Genomic DNA, 27,776 nt, shown 5'->3' with positions numbered 1-27,776 from the left:
CATCAGATGTTTGAGGGCTGCATTTTTGAAGGTACTGTCTTAAGAGTCAGGATGGACCGAATTGCAAAGTTGTGTTCGTCTAATTGCTTTGGGGGAGGGGAGTGCACTTCAAATATTAAGGTTTTATTTTGCCCATGTGAACAACTTTATAAAGGTTTTGCATGTCCGCTACCCAATTGGATTCTTTGAATAACCTTGTAATTAGAGGTGGGGCAGAGAGCTGTTTAACCCCTTTGGCAGATGTGGAAAACTGAGGCACAGAAAGGGCAAGGTTTGTCCACAGTCAAGCAGGTATCAGCCGGGCAGCTGGGACCAGAACCCAGGCTCCCCAGCTCCGAGCCCAGGGTTCCTTCTCTGCATCTGATGTTATTAGAGGTGAGGCAGGGACCATCGTGGCACAGAGAGGGGCTTTTGGTGGGCAGGGCAGAGGTGTGTGCAGTCCCGCTGGAAGCCACAGGTGGTGGCTTAGCTGCTGCAGCCATGGGAACAGGCGTGAGCCAGAATGTTGTTGTTACACCCGTCCTGGAGCTTGCTCTGGGCCTGGCTCCCGGCTCGGCCTTCTGTGTCCAAGAGCTGGCCGCTCTGCCCTTGCTGCTTCCTCAGCCTGCAGACAAGCACAGCAGAGACCCAAGTTAGTGATGTGGAGCGGGGGATGTCCAGGGACACGGCTGGGGAAGCAGGGCGACCGAGGAGCCTGCATGTCGCGCTGGCCTGGGGAAGCACAACCCCTGAGGGGGCGAGAATGCTGTGTCTGGAGCCTGGCAGGCTGGGATCCACACCCAGCTCATGTGTGGATCTGAAGAGTTACTCAACACCCAGAACCTCGGTTTCTCTATCTGTAAAATGGAGATAGTAATACCTACATCACGGCTCCTTGTGAAGTCCACAGGAGATCATGTGCCTAAGTTCACACAGTAGGTAAAGGGGCGTGTCCCACACATTATTCACGCATGTATGTGTAGTGAATGCCCACTGATGGACCAGTCACCATGCCAGGGAGCAGAGGAAACCCTGGCGAGCAAAGCAGTCAGGTTCTCTGTCCTCATCTAGCTTATCACCTGATGGGGAAGAGGGACAGTGATCAAATTGTCCCACAAAGAAATATCTGAACAGATGAGCACCCAGACTTACAAACCACCCTATGACAAACTGTGTTAAGGGAGCACAATTTTTTTTTTATGCTAACACATATATATAGAATTTAAGGGAAAAAAATGTCATGAAGAACCTAGGGGTAAGACAGGAATAAAGACACAGACCTACTAGAGAATGGACTTGAGGATATGGGGGGGGGAAGGGTAAGCTGTGACAAAGTGAGAGAGTGGCATGGACATATATACACTACCAAACGTAAAATAGATAGCTAGTGGGAAGCAGCCGCATAGCACAGGGAGATCAGCTCGGTGCTTTGTGACCACCTGGAGGGGTGGGATAGGGAGGGTGGGAGGGAGGGAGACGCAAGAGGGAAGACATATGGGAACATATGTATATGTATAACTGATTCATTTTGTTGTAAAGCAGAAACTAACACACCATTGTAAAGCAATTATACTCCAATAAAGATGTTAAAAAAATTTTTTTTCTTGAAGTATAGTTGACTTACAATGTTGTGTTAGTTTCAGGTGTACAGCAGTGACTCAGCTATATGTCTATATGTATCTCTATCTATCTACCTATCTACTCTTTACATATTCTTTTCCATTATGGTTTATTACAGGATATGGAATATAGTTCCCTGTGCTATACAGTAGGACCTTGTTGTTTATTTTATTTATAGTAGTTTACAACTGCTAATCCCAAACTCCTAGTTTATTCCTCCTCCCTCCCTTCACCCTTTGGTAACCATAAATTTGTCTTCTATGTCTGTGGGCCTGTCTCTGTTTTGTAAATTAGTTCATTTGTATCATATATTTTTTAAAAATTTATTTATTTAATTAATTTATTTTTGGCTGCGTTGGGTCTTCGTTGCTGTGCGCGGGCTTTCTCTAGTTGCGGCGAGTGGGGGCTACTCTTCATTGCGGTGCATGGACTTCTCATTGCGGTGGCTTCTCTCGTTGCGGAGCATGGGCTCTAGGCGCACGGGCTTCAGTAGTTGTGGCTCGCGGGCTCTAGAGCGCAGGCTCAGTAGTTGCGGTGCACGGGCTTAGTTGCTCCGTGGCATGTGGCATCTTCCCGGACCAGGGCTTGAACCTGCATCTCCTGCATTGGCAGGTGGACTCCCAACCACTACACCACCAGGGAAGCCCCTGTATCATATTGTAGATTTTGCATATAAGTGATATCGTATGGTATTTGTCTTTCTCTGACTTACTTCACTAAGTATGATAATCTCTAGGTTCATCCATGTTGTTGCAAATGGCATTATTTCATTCTCTTTTATAGCTGAGTAATATTCCATTGTATATATATGTACCACACCTTCTTTATCCATTCATCTGTTGATGGACATTTAGGTTGCTTCCATGTCTTGGCTATTGTTAATAGTGCTGCACAAACATGGGGGTGCGTGTATCTTTTCGAATTAGAGTTTTCCCCAGATATATGCCCAGGAGTGGGATTGCTGTATCACATAGCAACACCATTTTTAGTTTTCTTTTTTTTGCGGTACGCAGGCCTCTCACTGTTCTGGCCTCTCCCGTTGCAGAGCACAGGCTCCGGACGCACAGGCTCAGCGGCCATGGCCCACGGGCCCAGCCGCTCCGCGGGATGTGGGATCTTCCCGGACTGGGGCACAAACCCGTGTCCCCTGCATCGGCAGGCGGGCTCTCAACCACTGCGCCACCAGGGAAGCCCCCATTTTTAGGTTTTTAAGGAACCTCCATACTGTTTTCCATAATGGCTACACCAATTTACATTGAGGAAGCAGGACTATGTACACTGCATCTCCTAACAGCTGGTCATCTGGTCACCTTCCACATGATTGAAGACGTCAACACACTTCTCGTTCTGATCTTCAATTGCAGGTTCATGCACTACCCCACATCTGTCACTCCATGTGGACCGTGCAGGCAAAAAATGAAACCAAGACATTTAAGGAAGCAATGAGAAGTTTGAGAATAGGGAAGAACTCAGCTCAAACCCTGGATCTCAACATCAGCCACTTGGATCAAAGGGTCAAGCTGCTTATCTTCTGAGCCTCAGTTTTCCTATCACTGGGGACTATATCACTCCCTTGGCAGGTGGCTAAGGGGAACCAGAGAGAATGTGTGTGAAATATCTAGTACAGGGCTGGAAATAATATAACTACAGTTCTACCTTGTTCGGAAAGACACAGGTTTCAGCTGAAATGTACCTTGTACATTAGTATGTTCTGTCAAACAGAGTGCAGACCTATTGCCTGATTTAAATGAAAGAGTTGTTTCACCCAACAAACATCTGTACATACTTGTCAGGTGCAGGGCACTGTGGGTGATCCTCGGATGAATACAACACAGCCGTGGCCTCGGATGGATCACAGCTGTGTGTGTGTGTATGGTGGGGACGTCATGTGTGCGTATGTGTGTTGTGTGTGTGCACAAGGTAGGGATGCCTTGTATATGTGTGTGCATGGTGGGAATGCTGTGTGTGTGTGTGTGGTGGGGATGCCTTCTGTGTGTGTGTGTGTTCGGCAGAGATGCCTAGTGTTTGGAACCATGCCAGTATTTGAGCAAGTCCTTCAGGCAATGTGAAATACCAGCAGCAACAAAGTCGTTTATAAGACAGTGAACTTGGAGCTACTGCCTCCTGTCCTTTTTTTTTTTTTTTTTTTTCGGTACGCGGGCCTCTTGCTGTTGTGGCCTCTCCCGTTGCGGAGCACAGGCTCCGGATGTGCAGGCTCAGCGGCCATGGCTCATGGGCCCAGCCGCTCTGCGGCATGTGGGATCTTCCCGGACCGGGGCACGAACCCGTGTCCCCTGCATCGGCAGGCGGACTCTCAACCACTGCGCCACCAGGGAAGCCCAACCTCCTGTCCTTTGTCTACTTGCAGGGACTAGGACCAGGTGCCCAGTGCCTCTGTCTCTGAGGCTTGCAGCCCTCCAGATAGGACAACTGGGAAAGGTAGTCAGGATAAAATACATCATCCTAGTGGAGGAGGGCTCAGGGCCCAGAGGCCCAGAGGCACTGTATCTAGAGGCCAAAGTGAGCAGGGAGGGGAGAGCCTAGGATGAGGAAGGGAGGTGGTCAGACTTCCTCAGCAACGCTGGGATTGCCTGGCAATCTTGCTCCCCTGGCCCTTTATTCCCTCTCCTACATTCAGAGACTCTCAGACACCTCTGGAGAGAAAATCAGATCGGAACTAGGGAACACTCAAGTGACTAAGAAATCTATGAGAGTGAAAGGGAAATGCTTTTACTCCAAAGTAGGACATTGCTGTTTGGTTCACAATCTGTGAAGCCCCACAATTCTCTGGGTAAATTGCAAGATAAAGATGAATGCCATTAAGATTTTCTTTTAAATGCCTAAACATAGCATAGAAAGCATTACTATCTCTAGATTTCTGAATTTCCCTTATTATAACGCAAAATAAAGCTTCAAAGACTGCATAATAAAGAGTGGAGCAAAGGGATGAGACAGCCCTGATGAGGGAGAGATGGATTCTGAAATCTTGTGTAGATCAAGGAAGGCTTCCTGCAGGAGGCAGCCTTTGAGCTGGGCTTTAAGGATTGGTCTGGAATGTGTGAAGCTGGAGGGAGGGAGGGAGGAGATTTGAAATGAAGGGACACCAGTGAGGTAAGTCACGGAAAGTAAAAACAATACTGCATGGTGGACCAGAGTCCTTTCTGGAGCTGGATAGTTTCAGCCACTTCATCTCCTCCTTCTGGCCAGAGCTATTTCAAAGAGTAGAACCAGGGATTCTACCAGAGTAGAATCCACCTGCCAATGCAGGAGACACGGGTTCAAACTCTAGTCCGGGAAGATCCCACATGCCGTGGAGCAACTAAGCCCATGAGCCACAACTACTGAAGCCTGTGCACCTACAGCCCGTGCTCTGCAACAAGAGAAGCCACCACAGTAAGAACCCCGCGCACCACAATGAAGAGTAGCCCCCGCTCACACCGCAACTAGAGAAAGCCTGCGCACAGCTACGAAGACCCAACACGGCCAAAATAAAGGAATAAAATATTTTTTTAAAAAAAGAGTAGAACCAGCTGTTTCAAGTCTCCCCTCCTCTATGGAGGGTCATAAGTGTTCATAAGAATACTATGACCATGGGTACTGGAGGCTTAGAGTGGCGTCTAAATGAGGTGTGAGTCATGTGCCTCGCAACTTACCACCAGGTGCAGTGTGAGACGAGAAGGCAGAATCCAGAAGGATGGACCCCTCTCTAGACATCCACCCATCCATCCACGGGCTTACACAACTGGATTCGAATCTAGTTTTGGGAGGCTCCAAAGCCTGCATTCTTCCCACTACATCTGCATTCCCACCTACTACCAACCATTTAGCATCCAGCCACCATCCACCCACCCATTCACTTTCTATCCACCCATTCACTTTCTATCCACCCATTCACTTTCTATCCACCCATTCACTTTCTATCCACCCATTCACTTTCTATCCACCCATTCACTTTCTATCCACCCATTCACTTTCTATCCACCCATTCACTTTCTATCCACCCATTCACTTTCTATCCACCCATTCACTTTCTATCCACCCATTCACTTTCTATCCACCCATTCACTTTCTATCCACCCATTCACTTTCTATCCACCCATTCACTTTCTATCCACCCATTCACTTTCTATCCACCTATTATCCATATATTCGTTCATTTGCTTACCCTATTCATCTACCCCATCCATCCAACCATCATCCGTCCATATGTCCACCCCATCCCCACCTGTCCACCCCTACTCACCTAACTGACCTCCCCTTACTCACTTACTTATTCACCTACCCACCCATGTACCTCTATACAGATACCTATTTACCTCAACCATTCATTATCCATCCATCCATCAATACATCCCTCCATCTACCCTTCTACTCATCATCCAAGTATCCACTTACCATCCATTTCACCTATTCACTATCCAGCCATCCATTGATTCCCCCCATAGACCCCCTATTTACCCATCCACCCACACAGCTACCTCACATCACCTGTTCATCTGGTATCCATCCACCCGTCTATCCATCCATCCACCACCCTTCTGCCCATCCAGTCATCCATCTACTCCCATATTTCCATTCATCACTGCCACCCTCCCATCTGCTCAATGCCCACCCACCCATTCACTCCCCTATCCTTCCACTCATCCTTTTTACCAGCACTATCCGTGTGCCAGGTTCTATGTTCCAGGCTCACAGTTGAAGGGGCTGGGGAGCAGGACAGAGAGCAAACAGTGAACATTCACTGTGATGAAGTCTTTGCTGGAAGGAAGCAGTATGGCTTGGCATTCAAGGCCTGGGTTTGGAGCCAGGCTGTCTGGTTCTATCCCTGGGTCTGCCACTTACTAGCCGTGTAACTTTGGGAGGCTAGATTCAAACCCAGGGCTGTCTGTCTCCAAGACCCCTGCCCTTTCCACTGACTCTTATGCCTTTCGATCTGGATATGGAAGGAAGGTAGCATGGAATGATTTTTCCACACTCTGAAGGAATTAGAAAGTCTCAGTTTGCTCAAGTAGGAACCCACGAACCAAGGCAATGATATAAAACCATATGGTTGGCCCCGAGAGCTCACTTCCGTGACTAGCCCTGAGCCTAGTTATCTATAATTCAGGAGGAAACGAAAAAGGATTTTACATATCTTACTAGACATAGCCCAAGTCTACGGACGCAGATTGACTAGTTATCTCCATGATGGCAGGAACATTTCATTTTCTCAGCCACTTTATCAAATTAACTGTCAGCTTTGTGACCAGAAGTCTGAGTGATGGATGCGAATGCTCTCAACGTTCCAAACTCAAGCATTAGATTCCAGAAGGAAGTGCTCTGTGGCGGAGACCCTTGATTAACAAGAACAGAACACATTAAAATTTGTAATAATTTGGGCTGGAGGCATTTTTCAAAGGCAAAGCACTACATAGGACTAAAATAAAACAGTTAGCAATCAAACAATTTCAAATCAAGCTATTTCACACCCTGAGGATGGAGTCAGTTTCGTACCAACATTGATCTGCAGCATCAAACCCTAGGCCTCCCGTTCCAGGGTGATGACCAGCTTTCCTTTGTGCTGTGTGCTTTAAAAATGGGAAATCTTTCAAGCGCCGTCACACCTATTCACGTCATTTCACTGGTTATATGTCTCCTGGACTGTGTGGAATCGTGGAGTGGCAGTGTGGCACGGTGGGAGAGGCAGGATTTGGAGCTGTACAGAATTGGATCAGGATCCCACCTTTGCCGTGACTGGCTGAGGGGCCTGGGGGAACTTACCCAGCTTCCTGAAGCCCCTGTTTCCTTACCTGTGATATGGCCACAGCACCACCTCTTTAAAGGAGAAGATGAACTAACGCGTAGTATCCGTCTGCCCTGTAACAGGCACTTTAAAAAGGGCAGCGATTTTTATGATGATGATGGCAGTGTGGGGACACCCCCATTTTACAGATGGAGAAACTGAGGATCAGTAAGTAAAGCTTAACTTCCTGCCACAGTTCTGATGAATGTCTCCCAGCAAGGAGGCCCCCACAGATGGTTCTGCAGGCCTCGTTCTGGGGGATCAAGGCTGAAGACCTGGAGAACAGGAGGGTACTGGAAGGGGGTACACACACAGTGGCTGAGAGTCAGGACCCAGAAATGGGTGAAACAGGACAATAGGCTCATGGGGAGGGAATCCAGCCCCACAAGTCATGGTGGGGTCCAGAGGGGCCTATAAACCAGGGAAGGCTGGGCATGGAAATGGCAACCGGAACTGGGTCTCCGGCCTGGTTACTGGTCTCCCCTCCTCTGGGCAAGGGACACCGAAAGCCATCTGTGGCTGCACGGCAGCCGGCACAGCGACCAGCCTGGGGCTGGTGCACAGTCAATGTGTGTTGGAAGGCCGGGCGGGTGAATGCAGGGATAAATGCCCAGCCAGGTTGCCACCCCTCATCAGCAGCCTGTTTGCACAGGTTGGCAGGCTCTGTCTCAACACACCGAGGGGGGAAGGATGCCAGTCCCAATTAAATGGAGTAAAAGGATGTCTTAGCTGGACAAAAATTGGATGACCATTAGAACTGGCGAGCTCACAGCCCTCGTGGACAACAATTTGCATGAGTCAGCATGCATGGAGCTGTTTCTCTTGTGGCCAAGGGAGTTGATAGGTTGTTATTTTGTGTGTATGCGTAAGAGTTCGTTAAAGAATTAAGGCAAAATGATGTTTGACATGGCACTTAATTGATACAGTACTGTATTGGTCTGATAATTCTGTGCAAAATTAATATTACTAGCAAACACTTGGGCAGTGCTGACTGATTGTGTAGGGGGGCTGTTAAGTGCTTAACATCTGTTAACTCACTGGTCTTTAAAACAATCCTTCATATGGAGTAGGTTTTAATACCCCATCTTACAGATGAGGAAACTGAGGCAGTAGTGTGAGGCCCAAGGTCACAAAGCTAGCATGGATCAGGATTCAAAACCAGGCAGTCTGATTCCAGAGGCTGTGCTTGTAGCTGTTATGTACACTGCTTCTCTATGGTTAATAAAAACCAGAGTCGAAGTTACCAGAAAGTTCTGAAAGGGAACACTCCAAATTGAAGAATGGTTGTCTGTTTGGGGACAGGGGGTGGATACTGAAGAGAAGAAAGCAAACAGTCACCTGGTCTAATTGTTTGTACACTGCAAGAATCCTGCCTCTAGCATCCCTAGCAGAGAGCCAGCCAGTCTTAACCCAAACCCCACTGCCCACCTCTCAAGATAGGCCATTTCATGTGGGAACTGCTTAAATCCTTAGAAACTTTTCCTTCATATAGAATTTCAACTGAGAAATCTGCTGCCTGAGAGCTCCTCCCTGTTGGCCTTTGTTGTGCTTCCCGGAATTATTCAGCTGATTCTAATTTCTCGCTCATGGGACACTCCTTCAATTCTTAGAGGCCCCCTGGACCTCCATCATCCATCTTCCATCGTACCCCAGGTCCACCCTGCCCCACTCCCCGCCTGCTCTCCAGCTTGGGAGTCCGACTTGTAGGAATTGTATCAAAAGCCCCCAAGCTCTTTGGGCTTCCAGCTGGGATTGGCCCATGGGGAGCCCCGGCAGAAATCAGGAGTAAGGGCAGTCAAGTTTGGGCATCAGGTCCCCAGCCCCTTTCCTGCACTGTCACCTGGGGCTGCTGGGAACATTGGAAGGTCGCTGCTCCAATCAAGGTAGCCTTCTCCCTGGACGACCTCCCTCTCCTCCTCTCTGTCACCCACCGGGTGGGAACACCTTGCCTTCTCCGAAGCCCCAGTTCACTGCACAAGCTTCTATGACGCCCTTACAGCCACACCTTTGTAAAGTGTCCTTTGAAAATAAATTATCCTTGGAGTGTTTCCTCTGCAACTCTGACTGATACATGTTTCTGCTCTCCCATGAGGTGTCTCTTCCTTAAGTAAAAACTCAGTATAACTGGCTGTTCCGCTTTCAAACCTCATCGCTTATTGGGAAGACCACCTTGTATACAATACTTATCTCACAAATTCAGTAACAGCCTTTGGCCAGAAGCATTACAATTCTGTCTATTTTATCGGCTTTGCCTGAAGCAAAACCTATTTGAGGGAGCCTTAGGATGGCGTCAGCTGTGGCATGGGTGTGATATAGCAAATTGTAGGGGATTATTTTACTGAGCATCCTCTCTATATACCCCTTTGCAAATGGATGAGCTCTAGGAAAATTGAAGGGATGGCAGCCCTGGTTTCTGAGTGATAGGGGTTGAGATTTGATGAGTTCATCCTCACTCAGCACCTCCTCATTTAATACCTACACCCACCCTTCCAGATAAGAATTAACAGCACCCATTCTGAGGGTGAGAAAAGGATGAGAGAGGATGAGGAACTGGTGGTAGGGCACACAGCTTTTCAGAGGGGAGCCCCGGCTCCTTCCCAGCTAAGTGCTCCTCCCTATGCACTGGCACTAGTACATTTCTCTCTAGATTTAGAGGTGGGGCTGACCTTTTACGTCTGAGCTGGCTTAAGGATGAGACTTGCTGGGTCCTCACTTCTGTGGGTTGGGGGCCTGATGGACAGGTAGCCACTAACGGTGTTCACCAAACATTCTGATTTGCCCTTCTCGGCACGTAGCAAGATTGCACCTCCTGGCTCCTCTGGGGCTGGGTTCGGCCATGTGACCAGTTCTGGCCCATGAGTGTGAGTAGAAACGCTACCATCAGGCTGGAGCATTGCCGATGCAAGACCCTCCCGAAGTCTCTTTCCCTCTGTCAGTCTCACGGCCATGTTCCAGAGATGCTCCTTCAGTCTGCGTCCTGGAATGCTGGCGATGGTGACATGGCAGCAGCACCCCCCAGCTAACCTGCCATGAACAGGAAACAGACCTTTGCTGTTGTAGGGAGTTTGGTCTCTTTAGGTTCAGAGAGGGGTTCTGGAGATTCAGACACTGGTCTGTGGGTGAATAATGGCCTCAGTCCAATTCTGGGCCAGAGAGTAACCATGGGAAAACCCTGGGGCTGCAGATTGAGATGAACTCTTTGACGGCCAAGGGACCTGAAATGGTGTCCACTTTGGGGCTGGTACTTCCATGCCTGGGCAGCCAGCTCTCCCTGTCCCCTATTCCCCCGTCCTATCCATGTACAGTTACCACGTTCTACCTGCCCAGAGGAAGGGAGGAGGTCAGACAGAAAGCCAAGAGGGACCACCTGCCATTTCTTTATTAACCTTCCCCAGACCTCAACGTCTGTCACTCCCTATTCTTTCCTCTCCTGGGCTCCATTTACCCTACGCTATCGTCCTTACTTTCCAAGTGGAGTGGACCACCATCATTTTGCCTTTCTAGTGACTTTATAAATCTTACCTCCCTCTCACAGCTATTGATTGGCCTAAGGGCAGACACATGACCCAATCAGCACCAGTCAGAGTTCTCCAATGGCCAGATTTGATTGGTCCAGGGACTAGCACCTGACCAATCAGAGTCATTCCCTGGGGTACTCGAATTTGAGATCAGGAAAGCATTCTCCTTCTTGACTTTCCTCAACTCCCTGTTTTATCTACTTTCTTGAGTTTGGTGGCAGAGCTGGGAGACTCTGGAGCTCAGTGTGTAGAAAGAACTGGTTTACAGTAAAAGAAAATGACTTTGATGTGCAGAGAAAAACAAATCACTGGAAGAAGGAAGGAGTGAGTTCAGGCAAGGTTCCTGGCCCCCGTCCCAGTTACTTTGGGATCACATTGCATTCCAGCACTTCCTGTGGCTACATGAGTCCTGCAGTAAGTTTCCATTTCACTGAAGCTGTTTTCTTTTTGTTTTCATCCCTTGTAGCCATGGTAGTCTCAGAGAATTCACCATTTATGCTGGTATCTTCCTCTCTAGACTCCTAGAGCCACGATTTGTGTAGGTTAAGCCATGGGACTTAGGTATGTGTTTTTTAATATATATATACACACACATATAAACATATATACACATACATATATATATACATACACAAACACACACATATATATACACATCCCAATAAACCCCTTTTAAGTCGAAAATATCCTAAAAGTCAAAAATGCATTTAACATACCTAACCTACCGAACATCATCTTCCTACCTTAAACGTGCTCAGAGCTCAACATCATTAATCATTAGAGAAATGCAAATCAAAACTACAATGAGATGTCATCTCATACCGGTCAGAATGGACATCATCAAAAAATCTACAAACAACAAATGCTGGAGAGGGTGTGGAGAAAAGGTAGCCCTCTTACACTGTTGGTGGGAATGTCACCACCACCACCACCACCACCACCACCACCACCACCACCATCATTTATTCTAAAACAGAACATTAGGTCCTATTTATAATTTTCAAGTTTACACACAGTCTCATTTCACGTAAGGCCGATAAATATTCACATAACAAATTAGGGCACCTTTATATTAACAGCCTTTAATAAAGCCATTTAAAATTTGAAAAAAAAGAAAAATTAGGGTACCTCTTTTTTACTAGAGAAAACCGATTGAAGGGAAAGTAAAGATGGGTCTTTAAATGAGCTAAGTCTGAGCAGACCAGTAAGAGCACGTGCTTTACTGCTCAGGGCAACGGGCTTGTATACACTCGGGGCGATCTGTCAGGGTCTGCGTGTCTCCCTTGGCTGACTGAAAACCAACGCTCCTATCTTTTATTGGTTGAGACTGATATGTCAGTATCCGTCACCCTTTTCCACCTGGCTGAAATTTCCTTTGATGGAGAACCAAGTGAAATGGACAGAGGGCCCTGATTCCCGTGGGATTGCTTGATTTCGAGTTTTCATGAAATTTGAGTTTTCGAAAGAGCCCAGAATCCAGTGGATGGAAGAAGAGAGTTCAAGTCCTTCATCTTCCAATTAAGAGCTGCAAGAGCTTGGGAATAATAATAATAATAATAATAATAATAATAAGTACCTCAGGAAAATGTGATGAGCAAGGATTAGAGCAATGGTTCTCCACTGGGGGTGATCTGTTTGCCAGGGAACATGTGGCAATGCCCGGGGTCATTTCTGGCGTCACAGCTATGGAGGTGCTACTGATATCTAATGAATAAAGGTCACAGATTCTGCTAAACATACTACAATGCACAGGACTGTCCCCACATCAAAGAATTGAGGTCAATAGTCATCAAGTGTCAACAGAGCTGAGGTTGAGAAGCCCTGGATTAAAGGAACAGGATCTAAAATCATAAAATCATGTACAGTTACTGTTAATAATATTATTAAACATAACATGTGCAGTGTTCGATGTTTAAAATGTAATGTTTTCAAGGGCTCCAAAGGTAGCTTAAATGTGCTGTTAAATGTTTTTATTTCTTTAAGAGAGGAAGCAGATAGAAAATTCACCTCCTCAAACTCCTTTCGCACCAGGGGCTTTTTATCCTGCAAAACTTTGTCAAATGCTATTGAAAAGACCTTTTGGAAAAATCACCCCTGCTCGGATCTTTGGCCAAAATAGGACAAGCCCCACAGTGCACTTCTCAAACTAATGGAAGCTCAGCTGCCCAGGCCCTGGAAGCCCCGACCAGTCCCTGGAAGCAGATGCTCCACCTGGCTCAGTGGCCTTTTGCCAGCTGAGACCATTAACCAATAATAGCTGCATTTCCAGAAAATTAGGCAGTGCTAATTTTAATCTTGTTCTCTGTTTAGAAACTGAAGTCCAGAGAGGTCAGACCTAGGGCATCTCCTCCACGTTTTCACAGCGGCCTAAGAATGTCTGCATCCCGCCATCTCCCCTGCAGGCTTCAAGCATCCTGAGGACATGGTCCTGCTAGATCCACTTCCATGACCCCAAGTCTCAGGTCAGGATTATAATATATCTGTCAAAGGGCTGAATGAGAACCTTCTATGGGAGCTGCCACAGCAGATGCCCGGCCCGTGTCCCCTTGGCACTTCATGCCTATGACAGCTTCCTCATCCCACGGAGGGAGGGGAGCTTTTTCTCTGTCCAAGAGTTTTTTCTAGTTGAGGAAGCATACTTGGCCCATGCAAGAGGTAGGTAGTTATGCTGGGGCGGTTAGAGCCTTCAGCAGTATTCTTCCACCCACGAGGGCTCGAAGTTGCAGGTGAATGATCCAGCGCAAAGGAGAAAGAGGGCTGGAAGGTTTGCAGTGTGTTTGGCTGTTAGCATAACTGACGCCATCTTGGGCCTGTTCATTTCCCCCTGTCCTTCCACTGACCCTACCTAGGACTGTACTGTGTAGTAAATCTCTTCTCTGTCGTCAGTGGATTTGTAATTAATAGATATTGTTTAATGACCATGAGGTCCAGGTAGTCTCCAAATAATGATAAAGACCTTCGCTGACATATTCCTGGCACCCACCCATCATAAATCAGATAAGGCCTTGACTTGGAATGCAATCCCCGTCTCCAGGCACTTACCCCCATACCCTAGGTTAACTATAAAATGGTGATGGTCCCTCGGACGTGCGGAGTGCAGCTGCCGATGCCTCCAGACTGCCATACGCCCCATCCAATCCGCACGTAAGTTACCCGCAATAAACGTCACAACTGTACTTTATGGAGCTGACTGCCTCGTTGTTTGGTCTCAAGATACCTTCTCAGTTCATTGGGCACTTTTCATTCCCTCTGTCCTCGGAGACAGTTTTAGATGGGGAATTCTCATGACTCAGTCCAGAACCAACTGGAGGATGCACGGCGTGGGCACTCTGGTCTCCTGCAGAAATTCTCATCAGAACGACTGGAAGAACATGGTACAGTGCAGATCCCCAGGCCCATTCTCTCAGCTTCTGATTCAGAAGTATGCCGTGTTGGTTTCCCGGGCGCGGGGCTGGGGAGCTGTAACACGGTACCTCCAGCTGGGTGGCTTATAGTAACAGAAATGTACTATCTCACAGTCTGGAGGCCAGAAATCTGAAACTAAGGTGTTGGCAGGGTTTGTTCCTTCTGGAGGCTTTGAGGGAGAATCTGTTCCAGGCCCCTCTCCTGGCTTCTGTTGGCTGTGGGCCACCCTTGGCTTTCCTAGGTTTGCACATGGGTCACTCCAGTCCCTGACGCCATTTTCACAGTCTTCTCCCTGAGTCTGTGTCTCTTTTCTTATTAGGACACCAGTCATATTAGGACACCAGGCAAGGGTCCCCTGCCCCAGTATGACCTCATCTCAACTAATTATATCTGCAACAACACTATTTCCAAATAAGGTCGCCTTCTAAGGTCCTGGTGGCTGGAACTTCAGCATATCTATTTTGGTGGGGGGAGACACAGTTCAACCTGTAACAGATGCAGCAATTCTAAACGCTAACAACCGCCCGGGAGATTCCGACATGACCCCCTGTGACTGTGGCACTTCCGTCTGGTTCTTCTTTACAGAGCCTTCTGCAGAGACAAGGCCTGTAACAACGGTACATGGAGCAGGACCGGTCTGTTGCACTTTGACAGCCGGGCGTGCAGAGAATGAAAGGAAACAGAACTGCTGGAGGGAGGCAGCGAGGGGCAGCATGGTCCCAGCGGAGCATGAAGGGAAGCCTGGCTCGGCGTCTTGGCGTCCCCTACTGTCACCCCACTGGCCACATGTCTGAGGTCGGAAAGAAGGTACTTGACTTAATTTTCCAGCTACTCAAACGCCAACACAGCGGGTGCTTCAAAAACAGGATTGCAGAAAGAAGTGCAGGATGAATAGCGCCGACTTTTTTTCTTGGTTTAAAAGGAAATCTCTTGCTTTGGGGCAGATCATGCCTCATGAATTGACTTCTCACAGGCACTTTTGTAGATGAGAAACCGCAGCAGAGAGGGTTATGGGTAGATGCAGTGTGGCTCCCTTCCCACGTACTTTGTGGAGCAGGGATGGGGTCTGACATGGACGGGTCGACGTGATGCTCAGACAGCATCCAGACACCAAGCCGTCCACCTGGATAGTTTTATATGGTGGGTGGGGAGAGGCTGGGGGAAAGGCACTGCTCCCAGCACACCTGCTCTGACAGGTAGCCTATAGCCTCAGAGCCACGGGGGAGCACCTGAGGTGAACAGAGAGGCAGGGATGAAAGAGCAGGAACCTCGGTGAAACCCATGCACATCTCCCCTTACGGGCCATCTTCTTTCCTGCCTCCTGCTTTTGCATATGCTGGTCCTTGACCCCGCAGCCTCCATTGGAAAATGACTTCCACCCTCCCTCTGTTAACGGTGCCAGCCTCACTTCAAATCCATGACCACAACTCTCAAAGGGGTTCTCAGCACGGCTGGGCGATCCTACTACATTTCCCTATCCATTCACTCTTTTTTTTTTTTTTTTGCGGTACGCGGGCCTCTCACTGTTGTGGCCTCTCCCATTGCAGAGCACAGGCTCCGGATGCGCAGGCTCAGCGGCCATGGCTCACGGGCCCAGCTGCTCCGCGGCATGTGGGATCTTCCCGGACCGGGGCACGAACCCGCGTCCCCTGCATCGGCAGGTGGACGGTCAACCACTGCGCCACCAGGGAAGCCCTATCCATTCACTTTTCCGTGTGAGAAAGAGCACCTAATTGGTCGAAGCCACTAAATAGTTAGCTTTCTGCTAAAGGCAGCCAGAGGCAACCCCTAACAACACAAGGACGGATATCTCATGTTCATCTTCTTTTAAAGGGAAACAACTTGGATTCTTCGGATTCTAGATTGAAGCATCTTCTGGCACGCGGCACAATACGCAATGTGATTGCTCTCCGCTCGGGTCCGTCACCCCTCTGCCTTTTCACAGGCTCACATTTGCCATCCAGGCACTCTCTCTCTGAGGACCCTTCAGACATGCCTGAACTGATAAAGGACCCGAGGCAAGGTTGCCTGGAGCCCACCATCACTTTGGCCCAAAGTGCCCAAGCTGGTTTGAGCGGAAGTTCCCAGGACTGGGTGTCTACCGCTGGGAGGGACCATGAGCCTCAGAGCAGGCAGGACCACAGGGAAATTGTGATGAGCTCTGAAACCGCTCACCACGTCAGCACCGCCCCCCCGCCCCGCCCCGTCCCAAGTCTGACGCGCTGTGTTGCAGAGGCACTTCCCGTTCTGCTGGGACCAAGGACGTAGTCCCGCAGTGGGTGAGACTTGCTGCCCAGCTTGGTGTGTGTGTCTGGGCTAACCTGGGCATCCACCAGCCCTAGAGCTTTAGCTGACCAGGATAAATGACAGGCTGCAGTCTCCTTCACCTCCCCCAGTGCCCACTGGGAATGGGGCCCCGCCCTGCCCCCGACCCAAACAACTCTGCCCCGGGGCCCTCACCTCGTGCTGCTCCACCCTCCGTGCACGCTTAGGGAATACAAACTTCTTCAACAGCCGCTGGTCCCTGTGTCTGCCAGGCCGTCTCGTTCTCTGGGCACTGTCCTGACTCCTGGAACTCCACGCCTTGCCCTCCTCGCCCGTGAGGACTCAGCCGGGCATGCTGGCTCCAGAAGCTTCCCTGACACCCAGGCTGAGCCCGGCACCTGCTGTCGGAGCCACGCCTGGGCTGCCGTTTTCCATATCATGCATCCCCAGTGCTGCTGTCACCTGCTATAAGCTGAAAATGGTGGAACGCTGGTGAACGCCTAAGGGCCAGCCTGGCATGTGTCCATCTGGCCCTCCTGGAGGTAGGGAAGCGCATCCCATCATCTCCGCAAGCCCAAGGCCTAGTTGAGTGTTGGCCAAATGGGGCTGATGTGCTGTCAGTCTTGCCTACAGGGCTTCAGCTCCTGCTGCATGAGCCCACGGCTGCCCAAGCCTCTGCTCTGACTCATCAGGCACAGGTGGATGAACCCCCAGATAGTAACGTCAGCTGGGACCAAGCCTGAGCCTCTGCTTCCTTGACTGCTGTAAGGGCAGTCATGCGGCCAGGTCCGACCCCAGCTTCGCCCCTCCCAACTCAGCATCATCCTATCTCCTGCCAGCCAATGATGCTGGGGTCCTAGCACAGTCCACACCACCTCACCCCATCAAATAATAACAAGAACAATGACAATAACAACAACAACAATAATAGTAATCCTTTTCATGAGGGCTCCTACCATGCCAGGTATTGTAGGAACAGCCTCATTTAACCTTGCAACAAACACACTGCAAGGGAGTGATTTCCACTTTGTCACTGCTGAAAATGAGGCTCAGTGACGTTAAGTGACTTGCCTTAGGTCACTCTGGCAGCGGAAGAGCCAGGACTTGATCCCGGGCAAGTTTGCTCCAGAGCTTGGGCACGTAACCATCTGTAGGCCTGCCCCTCTGCGCCAGCATCCTGTGTGCCGGCTTGGTCCTCCTGTGGCCACCCCACTTCATATGAACACCCTGAGGCCCAGAGAGGTGAAGTTAGTGCCTTGCTCAGGCCACATGGCAGAGGCAGGATTAGAACAACGGCGTCCACCTGCTGCTTCCCTTCCAGTGTCGTGGCTGGCTTCATGGGGGGCCAGGGACCCCGATTCCCCCAGGGAGACTTTCTGCCCTTGGAAGGGCTCTGCCCAGCAGATGCTGGTGGTGGACTTACTTCTCTCTGTTGAATATGATGAATTCTTTCCGCACTGTCTCCAGGCACTGCTGGAGGTGTCCATTCTGTCAAAGAGCACAGAGAGGGGACTGTAAGTGATGAAGCATCATCCGGGGAGTGAGGATGAGCAGAGACTGATCTAAATGGGGCCACGGATGCTTGGGGCTGGGGACAATCAAAGCGGCTGGAGCAGTCCTGATTGTAGCGGCCGCTGTGCCACCGGGGGTGGGGAGGGGGGCTGGCAGACAGAGATGCTTTTCTCCATTTGAAGCCATTAAATCCAATTTAAAAGCCATGTTAAACCGGAATAGGAATTGAAAATCATGACCTTGGTTTCCTGATCACTTGAATGTTCGTTAGTCCTAATTAAGAAGCGTGGTGGGGAGAGGGAGAGATTTAAGGCCATCGTGCAAAGGTGCTCAGTCTCTTCAGGAACAGGTGCCCAGGACCACCCGTCCCACGGATGCTCTGTAATACACGTGTCAGAGGCTGCCTGGATGCAGAATGTACACTGCATGCCTGTGCAGGAACCCCACACCCTTGTGTGCCCTTACGTACACACACCCAGCCCTTCCCAGGCCAACTTCTGCATTAGGCTCTGCAGGCACTGGCCTAGGCTCCGCGATACTCTTAGGGGCTACAAAGATGTTTTAATTTCTTTTCAAATAAGCTGAAAAAAATGAATTTTTAAATTTGAAAGTTACATTCATCTTCCTACCAATGTAATCATGCACTACAATTTTTAATATATTTTGATGGAGGAAGGGGCCGTTGTGGGTTGAATTGTGTCCTCCAAAAAGGTATGTTGTGGAATGGATAAAGAAGATTTGTATATATACAATGAAATACTACTCAGCCATGAAAAAGAACGAAATAATGCCATCTGCAGCAACATGGATGGACCTGGAGATTATCATACTAAGTGAAGTAAGTCAGAAAGAGAAAGACAAATACTGTATGTTATCACTTACATGTGGAATCTAAAAGATGACACAAATGAACCTATCTACAAAGCTGGAATAGACTCACAGGCATAGAGAACAGACTTGTGGTTGCCAAGGGGGAGGAGGGGGTGGGGAAGGGAAGGAGTGGGAGTTTGGGATTAGCAGATGCAAACTATTATATATAGAATGGATAAGCAACAAGGTCCTACTGTATAGCACAGGGAAATATATTCAATATCCTGTGATAAACCATAATGGAAAAGAATATGAAAAAGAATGTATATATGCGTATAACTGAATCACTTTGCTGTACAGCAGAAATTAACACAACATTGTAAATCAACCATACTTCAATAAAAAATAAAAAATAATATTTAAAAAGATATGTTGAAGTCCTAACCCCCTAGACTGGTGAATGTGAGCTTATTTGGAAACAGGGTCTTTGTAGATGGAACTGGTTAGGCTGAAGTCACCCTGGAGCGGGGTGGGCTCTACATTTAACAACGGGTGTCCCTAAAAGAGGGCCGTGTGAAGACACAGAGAGGAAAACGCCACGTGAAGACGGAGGGAGAGATGGAAGTGATGGAGCCGCGAGCCAAGGGATGTGAAGGGCTGCTGGCCACCGCCAGAAGCTGCAAGAGGCAAGGAGGGACCCTCCCCATAGCCTTTGGAGAGAGCAAAGCTCTGTCGATACCTGGTTTTGAACTTCTGGCCTCTAGAATTGTGTGAACACATTTCAGTTGTTTTAAGACACCAAGTGTGTGATACTTTGTGTTGGCAACCTAGAAAATGAATGCAGTGGCCCACAGAGTGTGGCCCTGGGTGCCTCCACAGTATAAAACCTCTGCGGAGGGTGCTGGGGGCTACTCGGAACAGCGCTGGTGTCGCTCAACATCATTTCTTCTGCTCTTGCTAACAGATACGGAGGTTCCTGCGCTAGGAACAGTGCTAATGTGAATGACGAGAGCACGGATATGTCCCTCTACAGGGATGATTTCACAGGGTCCTGCTATGAAAGACCACTCGTTCGATGGAGGCATTTTATTGACTGCAAATGAACGTATTTGGTGGGGCAAAGTGACAAGCCCCCCATCTGGCTAAGAAGCAGCTCAACCATATTCACTGGAGTATAGGATTCCTCTCTGCCTGGGGTCTGCTCCTGAGACGGCACTCACCAGAGGACAGCTGTCCTTCGTGCCATCTTTGGACCTGTTCTTTGCCAACCTCTTCTTCTTTTTGTGAAGTGGTTTGGATTCAAGAATCATTTCTTCAAGTTCAAATGTGGGATCACAGTTCAGTCTCCCTTTCTGAAAGGAAATGGAAAAGAAAACACGGTTTGTCTTTGTTCCGTGCCATTGAATTGTATTTTCATTCATCCATTCATTCAATCAATCATTCATTCATTCAACAAGGAACAATGAACTACTCCTATGGGATACATCAGCTACACTTTCTTCCTGACAATGAACAGTGACACACCCTCGCTGCACACGTCATTCATTTATCCCCATAATCCCGCCCACCTTGCACACCCCACTTATTAACATCCACAGGTTCCCTTGATCTTACGTATGTTCATTTCGTGAGATTGAGTTCAGTTTTCCAATCTGTTCTTTTCACTTATTTTCTCATACTCTCCTTCTCATGTCCTTACTACCTTTTCTATAAATATCATTTTTAACAATTCCATTTAAAAATACCTTTTCTGGCCAAAATCTACCCAGTTCCCCATCCTGGCTCCCTGTTCTCCTGCAGCTAGAGCCAGCTGACCCTCAGGCCTGGCTCTGCCCTAGGCTGGGCTCCTGCCACTTTGGTCAGGAGCAATATTGGTCTCCCTGACTTATCCCAGGTGGCTCTTTTCCATCCTGAGACCCAGCCCAGGATGCTGGCCCTCTCAGGCAGCACAGGCTGGTGGTTATAACATCAATGGCTCTGAAGGTGCTCAGAAAAAACAACAACCCAGTTCTGCTGCTTTCTGACCTTGAACTTCTTTGGGACTCAGTTCATTATCTGTAAAGTCTGGATAAGCATTCCTCCCTCATGCAAGATTAAACAAGTTAATAAAGTTCTTCATGTAGGGCCAAGTGAGAAGTGAGTCCTTGAGTAGGTGTCCCTGTTCCTGATTGGATGGGGGCCAGGGAGGGGAGGGACCATGCACAATGGGGCAGGGGCTGCCAGCCTTGCCACTGAGTCGTACAGCCTCACCTTTCACCTGCGTGTCTTTGAGGGAGACATATAACCTCTCTCTGCCTCAGTTTCCTCATCTGTGTAAAATGCAGCAGGCTCATGGGTTGATGAGGATTAACTGAGATAGTGCTTGCAAATCTTCTAGAATGGGTCCTTCCTGATCCATGGCAGGCCTGCAGTGACTGACCACTCCCTCTGCTGCCCTGCAGTCCCAGCCGCCTCCCATGGGAGCCCTGGCCTTAAACCCCAACTTATAAGCGAGGGTCTTGCTACCTGCCATCAAACTTGCCTTGGCCAGGCTGCCTCACCCCTCAATGTCAGCCAGTGCCCTGCCATGGCCAGGGCAGGAGGAGGAACCAGGGCTTTGCAGATAGAACTGGGGCAAGGCCTGGCTTTTCCACTCATTAGCAAGTCCCTCAACCTCTCTGGCCCTGTTTCCATAACTGTAAAATGAGGGTAAGTGCTCCGAACTTGTGAGGCTGGGGAGCAGTACTACGTTCTTTTCCCTTTCCCTTCTCCATCCTGGAGAGAGGTCCCAGTGGAACAGTCCCCGCTGGGATTGTCTGTACTGACAGCTCTCCCCCACCTGCCCCTGCCAGGATCCTCACGCCGCCAACTGCTACGGCTCCACTAATAGTCCCCCTTCCCTTGGTGGTACATCTGTCCCCCACCACTCTCCCTCTCCCAGTGAGCAGGTCAGATTCCAGGCCCAAGTCTTTCCTGGCCTGATCTATCTTCCCTCCCTCCCTCCCTCCCTCCCTTCCTTCCTTCAATGGAGGCTCTGGATCCAGACTGCCTGAGGTCAAGTCCTGGCTTTGCCAATTTCTCACTGAGTAGTTGTGGGCAGTTTGCTTAACCTGAGACTATTCACTTAAGCTGAGACTACTAACAGGGCCGCCTTCCCTGTTGTGAAGCTTACGTGACATAATGTACGTGAAGCTTTAGAACACGCTTAACCCTATTGGCTGTTATCGTTAACCGATTCATACTCATGTGACAAGCACATATCGAGGTCTTCTAGCAGCTTCTGGGGTCACCCATTGCTCTGGGATCTCTCTCAGGCGAAGGTCAGCCAACCCACCCTCTGAAGCTCTCGGGCAATGGCGGATGCATGCGACAGAACGTTATTGACCGCTAACGCAGACCTAGGCACCTGTCCAGTGGGGAACCTGGGAGGGTGAGATCCACTCCAGGTAAGGGGATGGAGAGGCTGGCTGGGAAAACGTCCCAGAGGAGGCAATGACTGAGTTTCCTCCTTATCCAGAAGGCAGTTACCAAGACCCTCCAGTGGACCACTTGCTGCATTTTACGCTGAGTCTGGAGGGAGGGGGAGGAGATTTCCAAGCTGACAAGAAAGGCACTCCTGGAAGAGGAAGCAGTGTGTTCACAGGTATGGAGCTAAGGAACAGTGTGGCCAGAGGGGACAACTGCAGGCATCTGCGTGTGGACCTCGGAAAACAGGTACAAATCCACCCTGAATCTCAGTGAAACGTGATTCCTCTGGTGCTCAGGTGACCGTGGCCAGCAGGGCCCCCACTGGACAGCTTCTGGCGTCTTCCTGCCCGCCCAGGTGGGGGACCCTGCACAGGGCGGAATGCCGTCGAACAGGACCTCACTCACATTGGGTACGAAGCCGGGCATCAGGGCCTTCTCCCACACCGCGTCCCAGTTCATGTCGGCCAAGTAGGGTGCGCTCTGGACGTCACCGAGGCTGGACAGGCGGCTCTTGGGGTCCTTGGTCAGGAGCTGCAGGCAAAGGGCAAACGTGCTCGCTTGGGCAGTGCACCCCACCGAGGTTTGTGGGGGAATCCGAAGGCGGAGTCTTGGGAAAAGGAAGGTGCCCCGCTTTCTGCGTTCCATGAGTGTCCTGCCCTGTTTGGGCTGCTGTGTTGGAAGCATCACCTACACTCATCTCTTTATAGCCAGGGAGGAACTGAGGGGTCAGGCTGCTGGAAGGTCATCCAGCAATGGGCTCTTTGGACAGCGACTAGATTTTCGCCCGCCCTGCTCCCCTTGGGAACTCGCACCCTGTGACATGCCACCTCTCAATGAGGTCTGCAGAGGCTTCCAATTAAAAATAAAAAGAATTAGCCACCTTGTTTTAGGACTTTCAGCTTGGTAATGGGATGCACAAAAGCATAATAAAATTTCTCCCTGGACAGCTATGAGGTGACCTCTGCAGTCTGATGGAATGGCCTCATTTGTAGCCAAGGGGTCAACTTTTAGCTTCCCTTCAAATGGAGTTTCTGCTAATAAGGGGTGATGCAGTAAAAGAAAAAAAATAGCCGTGCATTACCTTGCATCCAGAGGGGTTTTCAGCTTTCAAAACACTAGCTTATCTGGTGCAAGGACACTGAGGCTAAAAATGAAAGACGGGGCCCAGCCCTGGGAGGGCCACTCGGTAGCAGCGTGGCCCCGGCTGAGCTGCTGACTGTGCTGTGCATGTTTCCTCCTCCGAAAGTAGGAAGGATAATGGTAACTCTTCCACTTCTGGCTCATGATTCAGATGAGACCCATAGGGGATGGATGAGGACCTGGGACACACCAAGGCAGGATGCCACCCCCAGCTGCTGGCAGGTGGGAGCTGGAATCAGGACGCCCCGCCAGTCGGCTCCCACCTGCCACTGCAGCGAGTGGGCTACAGTCACACCATGGGAGGGGCACCTGGCAGGGTCTCACCTGCTGATCACGGTGGCCTCTCTCTAGGAACTGTCCCCAGAATGACGGGTACAGATTTAAACAGAGATGCTGCTTCAATGCCCGGGGCATTGGAAGGGGGTGGTCACCGTTTAGAGCAGCAGTTAGTTCTCTGACTCCATGGGTGGGTGGGAGGTGGAGGTGTTGGCAGGTGGGTAGAGCTTCCAGGTGATTCCAATCAGCAGTTGGTTAAGGACCACTGATGTCTAAAACCCAGGGGGTGAATCTCCCCTAAAGCAATTTAACTAATGAGTAATTCCCTAAGTCATCTACAGAGTTTGGAGGGATTAAGAGCTGACATCTGGAGTTCAGAGAACTTGGATTTAAATCCTCCTCTGCCTCTAACAGCCCTGTGGCAGTGAGCGAATGATCTGCTTTCCCGAGCCTCAGTTTTCCCATCTCTACTATGGGGGCACTAACACGACTCCTCTCACAGGGCATGTAAGGACTAAATGAGCAGAGCCCCCATATAACATTCCCCCAACCAGTGCTGGCTGCCGTCATCATAATTCCTTCATTAAAGGTGACTGGCGCTGACCACATGCAAGGCTCGACTCTGTGTCTCGGAGGATTCCGAGTGAGTTTAGCTGAATGCCAGCCTCAGAAGGAGGGCGCCACGACCCACTGCCCATGCTGAACTCGAGCTTATCAGAACACAAACAACAGGGCCTGCCCCTCCATTTCTGATTCAGCAGGTCTGCGGGTGGAGCCTGAGAATCCGCATTTCCAACAAGTTCCCGGGGGATGCTGGTCCAGGAACCACCTTGGAGAACCACTGCTTTATTCTACTAGCTCCCAGGAAAAGTCAGGAGACGCCCAATGTCTTAAAGGTCAGTGAGTTAAAAGATGATTCGTAAAATTTTTAAAGAGCTATATGCATTAAATATTTCTAATTACTAGAAGCTTGTTGTGGAGTGAAAAGAGCCTGTGGGCTTTGTTGTCACAGACGTGACTAAAAGCCACCCTGTCCAGCGGCTTTGTGATCTTGCTGAAGGATGGTGAGAGTGTTTACGATGAGGCATTAGAGCACCGCTGACTTTACTATTTCCACCACTGTCCCGCCATTCGTTTTCTCATTCCTTAATCTGCTGGTCTGCCTGTTACTGCACTGAGTGCCCAGCTCCCTGGCCAGGTGGGCTGGCGGCTGCCCCCTTACCTTCTTCAGCAGGGCGACCATGCCCTTGCACCACGTGGAGGAGTAGTGGACACGCTCCACCTTGAAGATGTTGAGGATCTCATCGATGGGGGTGGCCGAGTGGATTTCATATGGCCTCTGCAACCAAAGGACAACAGGTGGCATCAGAGAGAGAGACCCCACGTGGTTAAAACAGACATAGAGAACACACTTGTGGTTGCCAAGAGGGAGGGGGAGGGGGAGGGATGGAGTGGGAGTTTGGGGGTGGTGGGATGAATTAGGAGATTGGGATTGACATATATACATTATTGATACCATGTATTAAATAGATAACTAATGAGAACCTACTGTACAACACAGGGAACTCTACTCAGTGCTCTGTGGTGACCTAAATGGGAAGGAAATCCAAAAAAGAGGGGATATATATGTATGTATAGCTGATTCACTTTGCTGTACAGTAGAAACTAGCACAACATTGTAACGCAATTATACTCCAATAAATATTTTTAAAAAATAATAAAATAAAGTCAGCTCTGTGCCTTTAAGCTCCAGGCTTAGCCTTAATCTGTTTGTGTGGTTGTGGAGAAACCCAGGTCCTTCGACAAGAATACTGGCACATATTAAGATCCGTATTCCATCTGCGTCAGGTAAAGAGTTCTACTGATGCTCGGTTCTCACTCACTGGCCTTAGGATGTCTTGACTCAGAAAACCAAGTGGTCTTTATAAGGTAAAGTAATTAGATGTTCTGCTGGTGAAAGTGATTTTGGCAGCAGGGCACTGGATATACTCATTATAGAGTGGAGGTGCATCTCTATTCCAGGAAACTCAGTTTACAAAGATGGCCAATGTACCGAGAAATGGAAGAAACAGGAAAAGAACTGTGGTAGACCTGTTATTTTATTTTAAAAAATTTTTTATGTCTTTATTGGAGTATAATTGCTTTACAATGGTGTGTTAGTTTCTGTTTATAACAAAGTGAATCAGTTATACATATGTTCCCATATCTCCTCCCTCTTGCGTCTCCCTCTCTCCCACCCTCCCTATCCCACCCATCCAGGTGGTCACAAAGCACCGAGCTGATCTCCCTGTGCTATGCGGCTGCTTCCCACTAGCTATCTATTTTACGTTTGGTAGTGTATATATGTCCATGTCACTCTCTCACTTTGTCACAGCTTACCCTTCCCCCTCCCCGTATCCTCAAGTCCATTTTCTAGTAGGTCTATGTTTTCATTCCTGTCTTACCCCTAGGTTCTTCATGACATTTATTTTTCTTAGATTCCATATATATGTGTTACCATATGGTATTTGTCTTTATCTTTCACTCTGTATGACAGACTCTAGGTCCATCCACCTCACTACAAATAACTCAATTTTGTTTCTTTTTATGGCTGAGTAATATTCCTTGTATATATGTGGTACAGCTTCTTTATCCATTCATCCAATGATGGACACTTAGGTTGTTTCCATCTCCTGGCTATTGTAAATAGAGCTGCAATGAACATTTTGGTACATGACTCTTTTTGAATTATGGTTTTCTCAGGGTATATGCCCAGTAGTGGGATTGCTGGGTCATATGGTAGTTCTTTTTGTAGTTTTTTAAGGAACCTCCATACTGTTCTCCACAGTGGCTGTACCAATTCACATTCCGACCAGCAGTGCAAGAGTGTTCCCTTTTCTCCACACCCTCTCCAGCATTTATTGTTTCTAGATTTTTTGATGATGGCCATTCTGACCGGTGTGAGATGATATCTGATTGTAGTTTTGATTTGCATTTCTCTAATGATTAATGATGTTGAGCATTCTTTCATGTGTTTGTTGGCAATCTGTATATCTTCTTTGGAGAAATGTCTATTTAGGTCTTCTGCCCATTTTTGGATTGAGTTGTTTGTTTTTTTGTTATTGAGCTGCATGAGCTGCTTGTACATTTTGGAGATTAATCTTTTGTCAGCTGCTTCATTTGAAAATATTTTCTCCCATCCTGAGGGTTGTCTTTTGGTCTTGTTTATGGTTTCCTTTGCTGTGCAAAAGCTTTGAAGTTTCATTAGGTGCCATTTGTTTATTTTTGTTTTTATTTCCATTTCTCTAGGAGGTGGGTCAAAAAGGATCTTGCTGTGATTTATGTCATAGAGTGTTCTGCCTATGTTTTCCTCTAAGAGTTTGATAGCTTCTGGCCTTATATTTAGGTCTTTAGTCCATTTTGAGATTAATTTTGTGTATGGTGTTAGGGAGTGATCTAATCTCATACTTTTACATGTACTTGTCCAGTTTTCCCAGCACCACTTATTGAATAGGCTGTCCTTTCTCCACTGTACATTCCTGCCTCCTTTATCAAAGATAAGGTGACCATATGTGCATGGGTTTATCTCTGGGCTTTCTATCCTGTTCCATTGATCTATATTTCTGCTTTTGTGCCAGTACCATACTGTCTTGATTACTGTAGCTTTGTAGTATAGTCTGAAGTCAGGGAGCCTCATTCTTCCAGCTCCGTTTTTCGTTCTCAAGATTGCTTTGGCTATTCGGGGTCTTTTGTGTTTCCATACAAATTGTGAAATTTTTTGTTCTAGTTCTGTGAAAAATGCCAGTGGTAGTTTGATCGGGATTGCATTGAATCTGTAAATTGCTTTGGGTAGTAGAGTCATTTTCACAATGTTGATTCTTCCAATCCAAGAACATGGTATATCTCTCCATCTATTTGTATCATCTTTAATTTCATTCATCAGTGTCTTATAATTTTCTGCATACAGGTCTTTTGTCTCCTTAGGTAGGTTTATTCCTAGGTATTTTATTCTTTTTGTTGCAATGGTAAATGGGAGTGTTTTC

The 27,776-nt window shown here is 48.5% G+C and overlaps 1 protein-coding gene across 2 annotated transcripts in view; it reads right to left on the bottom strand.

Annotated features, from left to right (window-relative positions):
• Nucleotides 1-465: 465 nt before the first annotated feature.
• The window catches only part of STK32B (serine/threonine kinase 32B), a gene marked incomplete at its 3' end in the record, with an annotated part of 343,715 nt that continues 316,404 nt past the window's right edge, over nt 466-27,776 (bottom strand). For both annotated transcript variants that reach the window (XM_082653127.1, XM_082653128.1), the window contains 5 exons: nt 24,977-25,093; nt 22,744-22,869; nt 20,112-20,243; nt 17,993-18,057; nt 466-604 (listed from right to left, as the gene is read on the bottom strand). In XM_082653127.1, the coding sequence (XP_082509253.1) occupies nt 466-604; nt 17,993-18,057; nt 20,112-20,243; nt 22,744-22,869; nt 24,977-25,093 (579 nt within the window). The remainder of the gene's footprint in view (nt 605-17,992; nt 18,058-20,111; nt 20,244-22,743; nt 22,870-24,976; nt 25,094-27,776) is intronic.

Source organism: Grampus griseus (assembly GCF_964374135.1).
Source record: "Grampus griseus genome assembly, chromosome: 4".
Classification (NCBI taxonomy): domain Eukaryota; kingdom Metazoa; phylum Chordata; class Mammalia; order Artiodactyla; family Delphinidae; genus Grampus; species Grampus griseus.
Note: the sequence above shows the minus strand (reverse complement) of the source record. Positions and strands in the feature narration are given on the sequence as shown.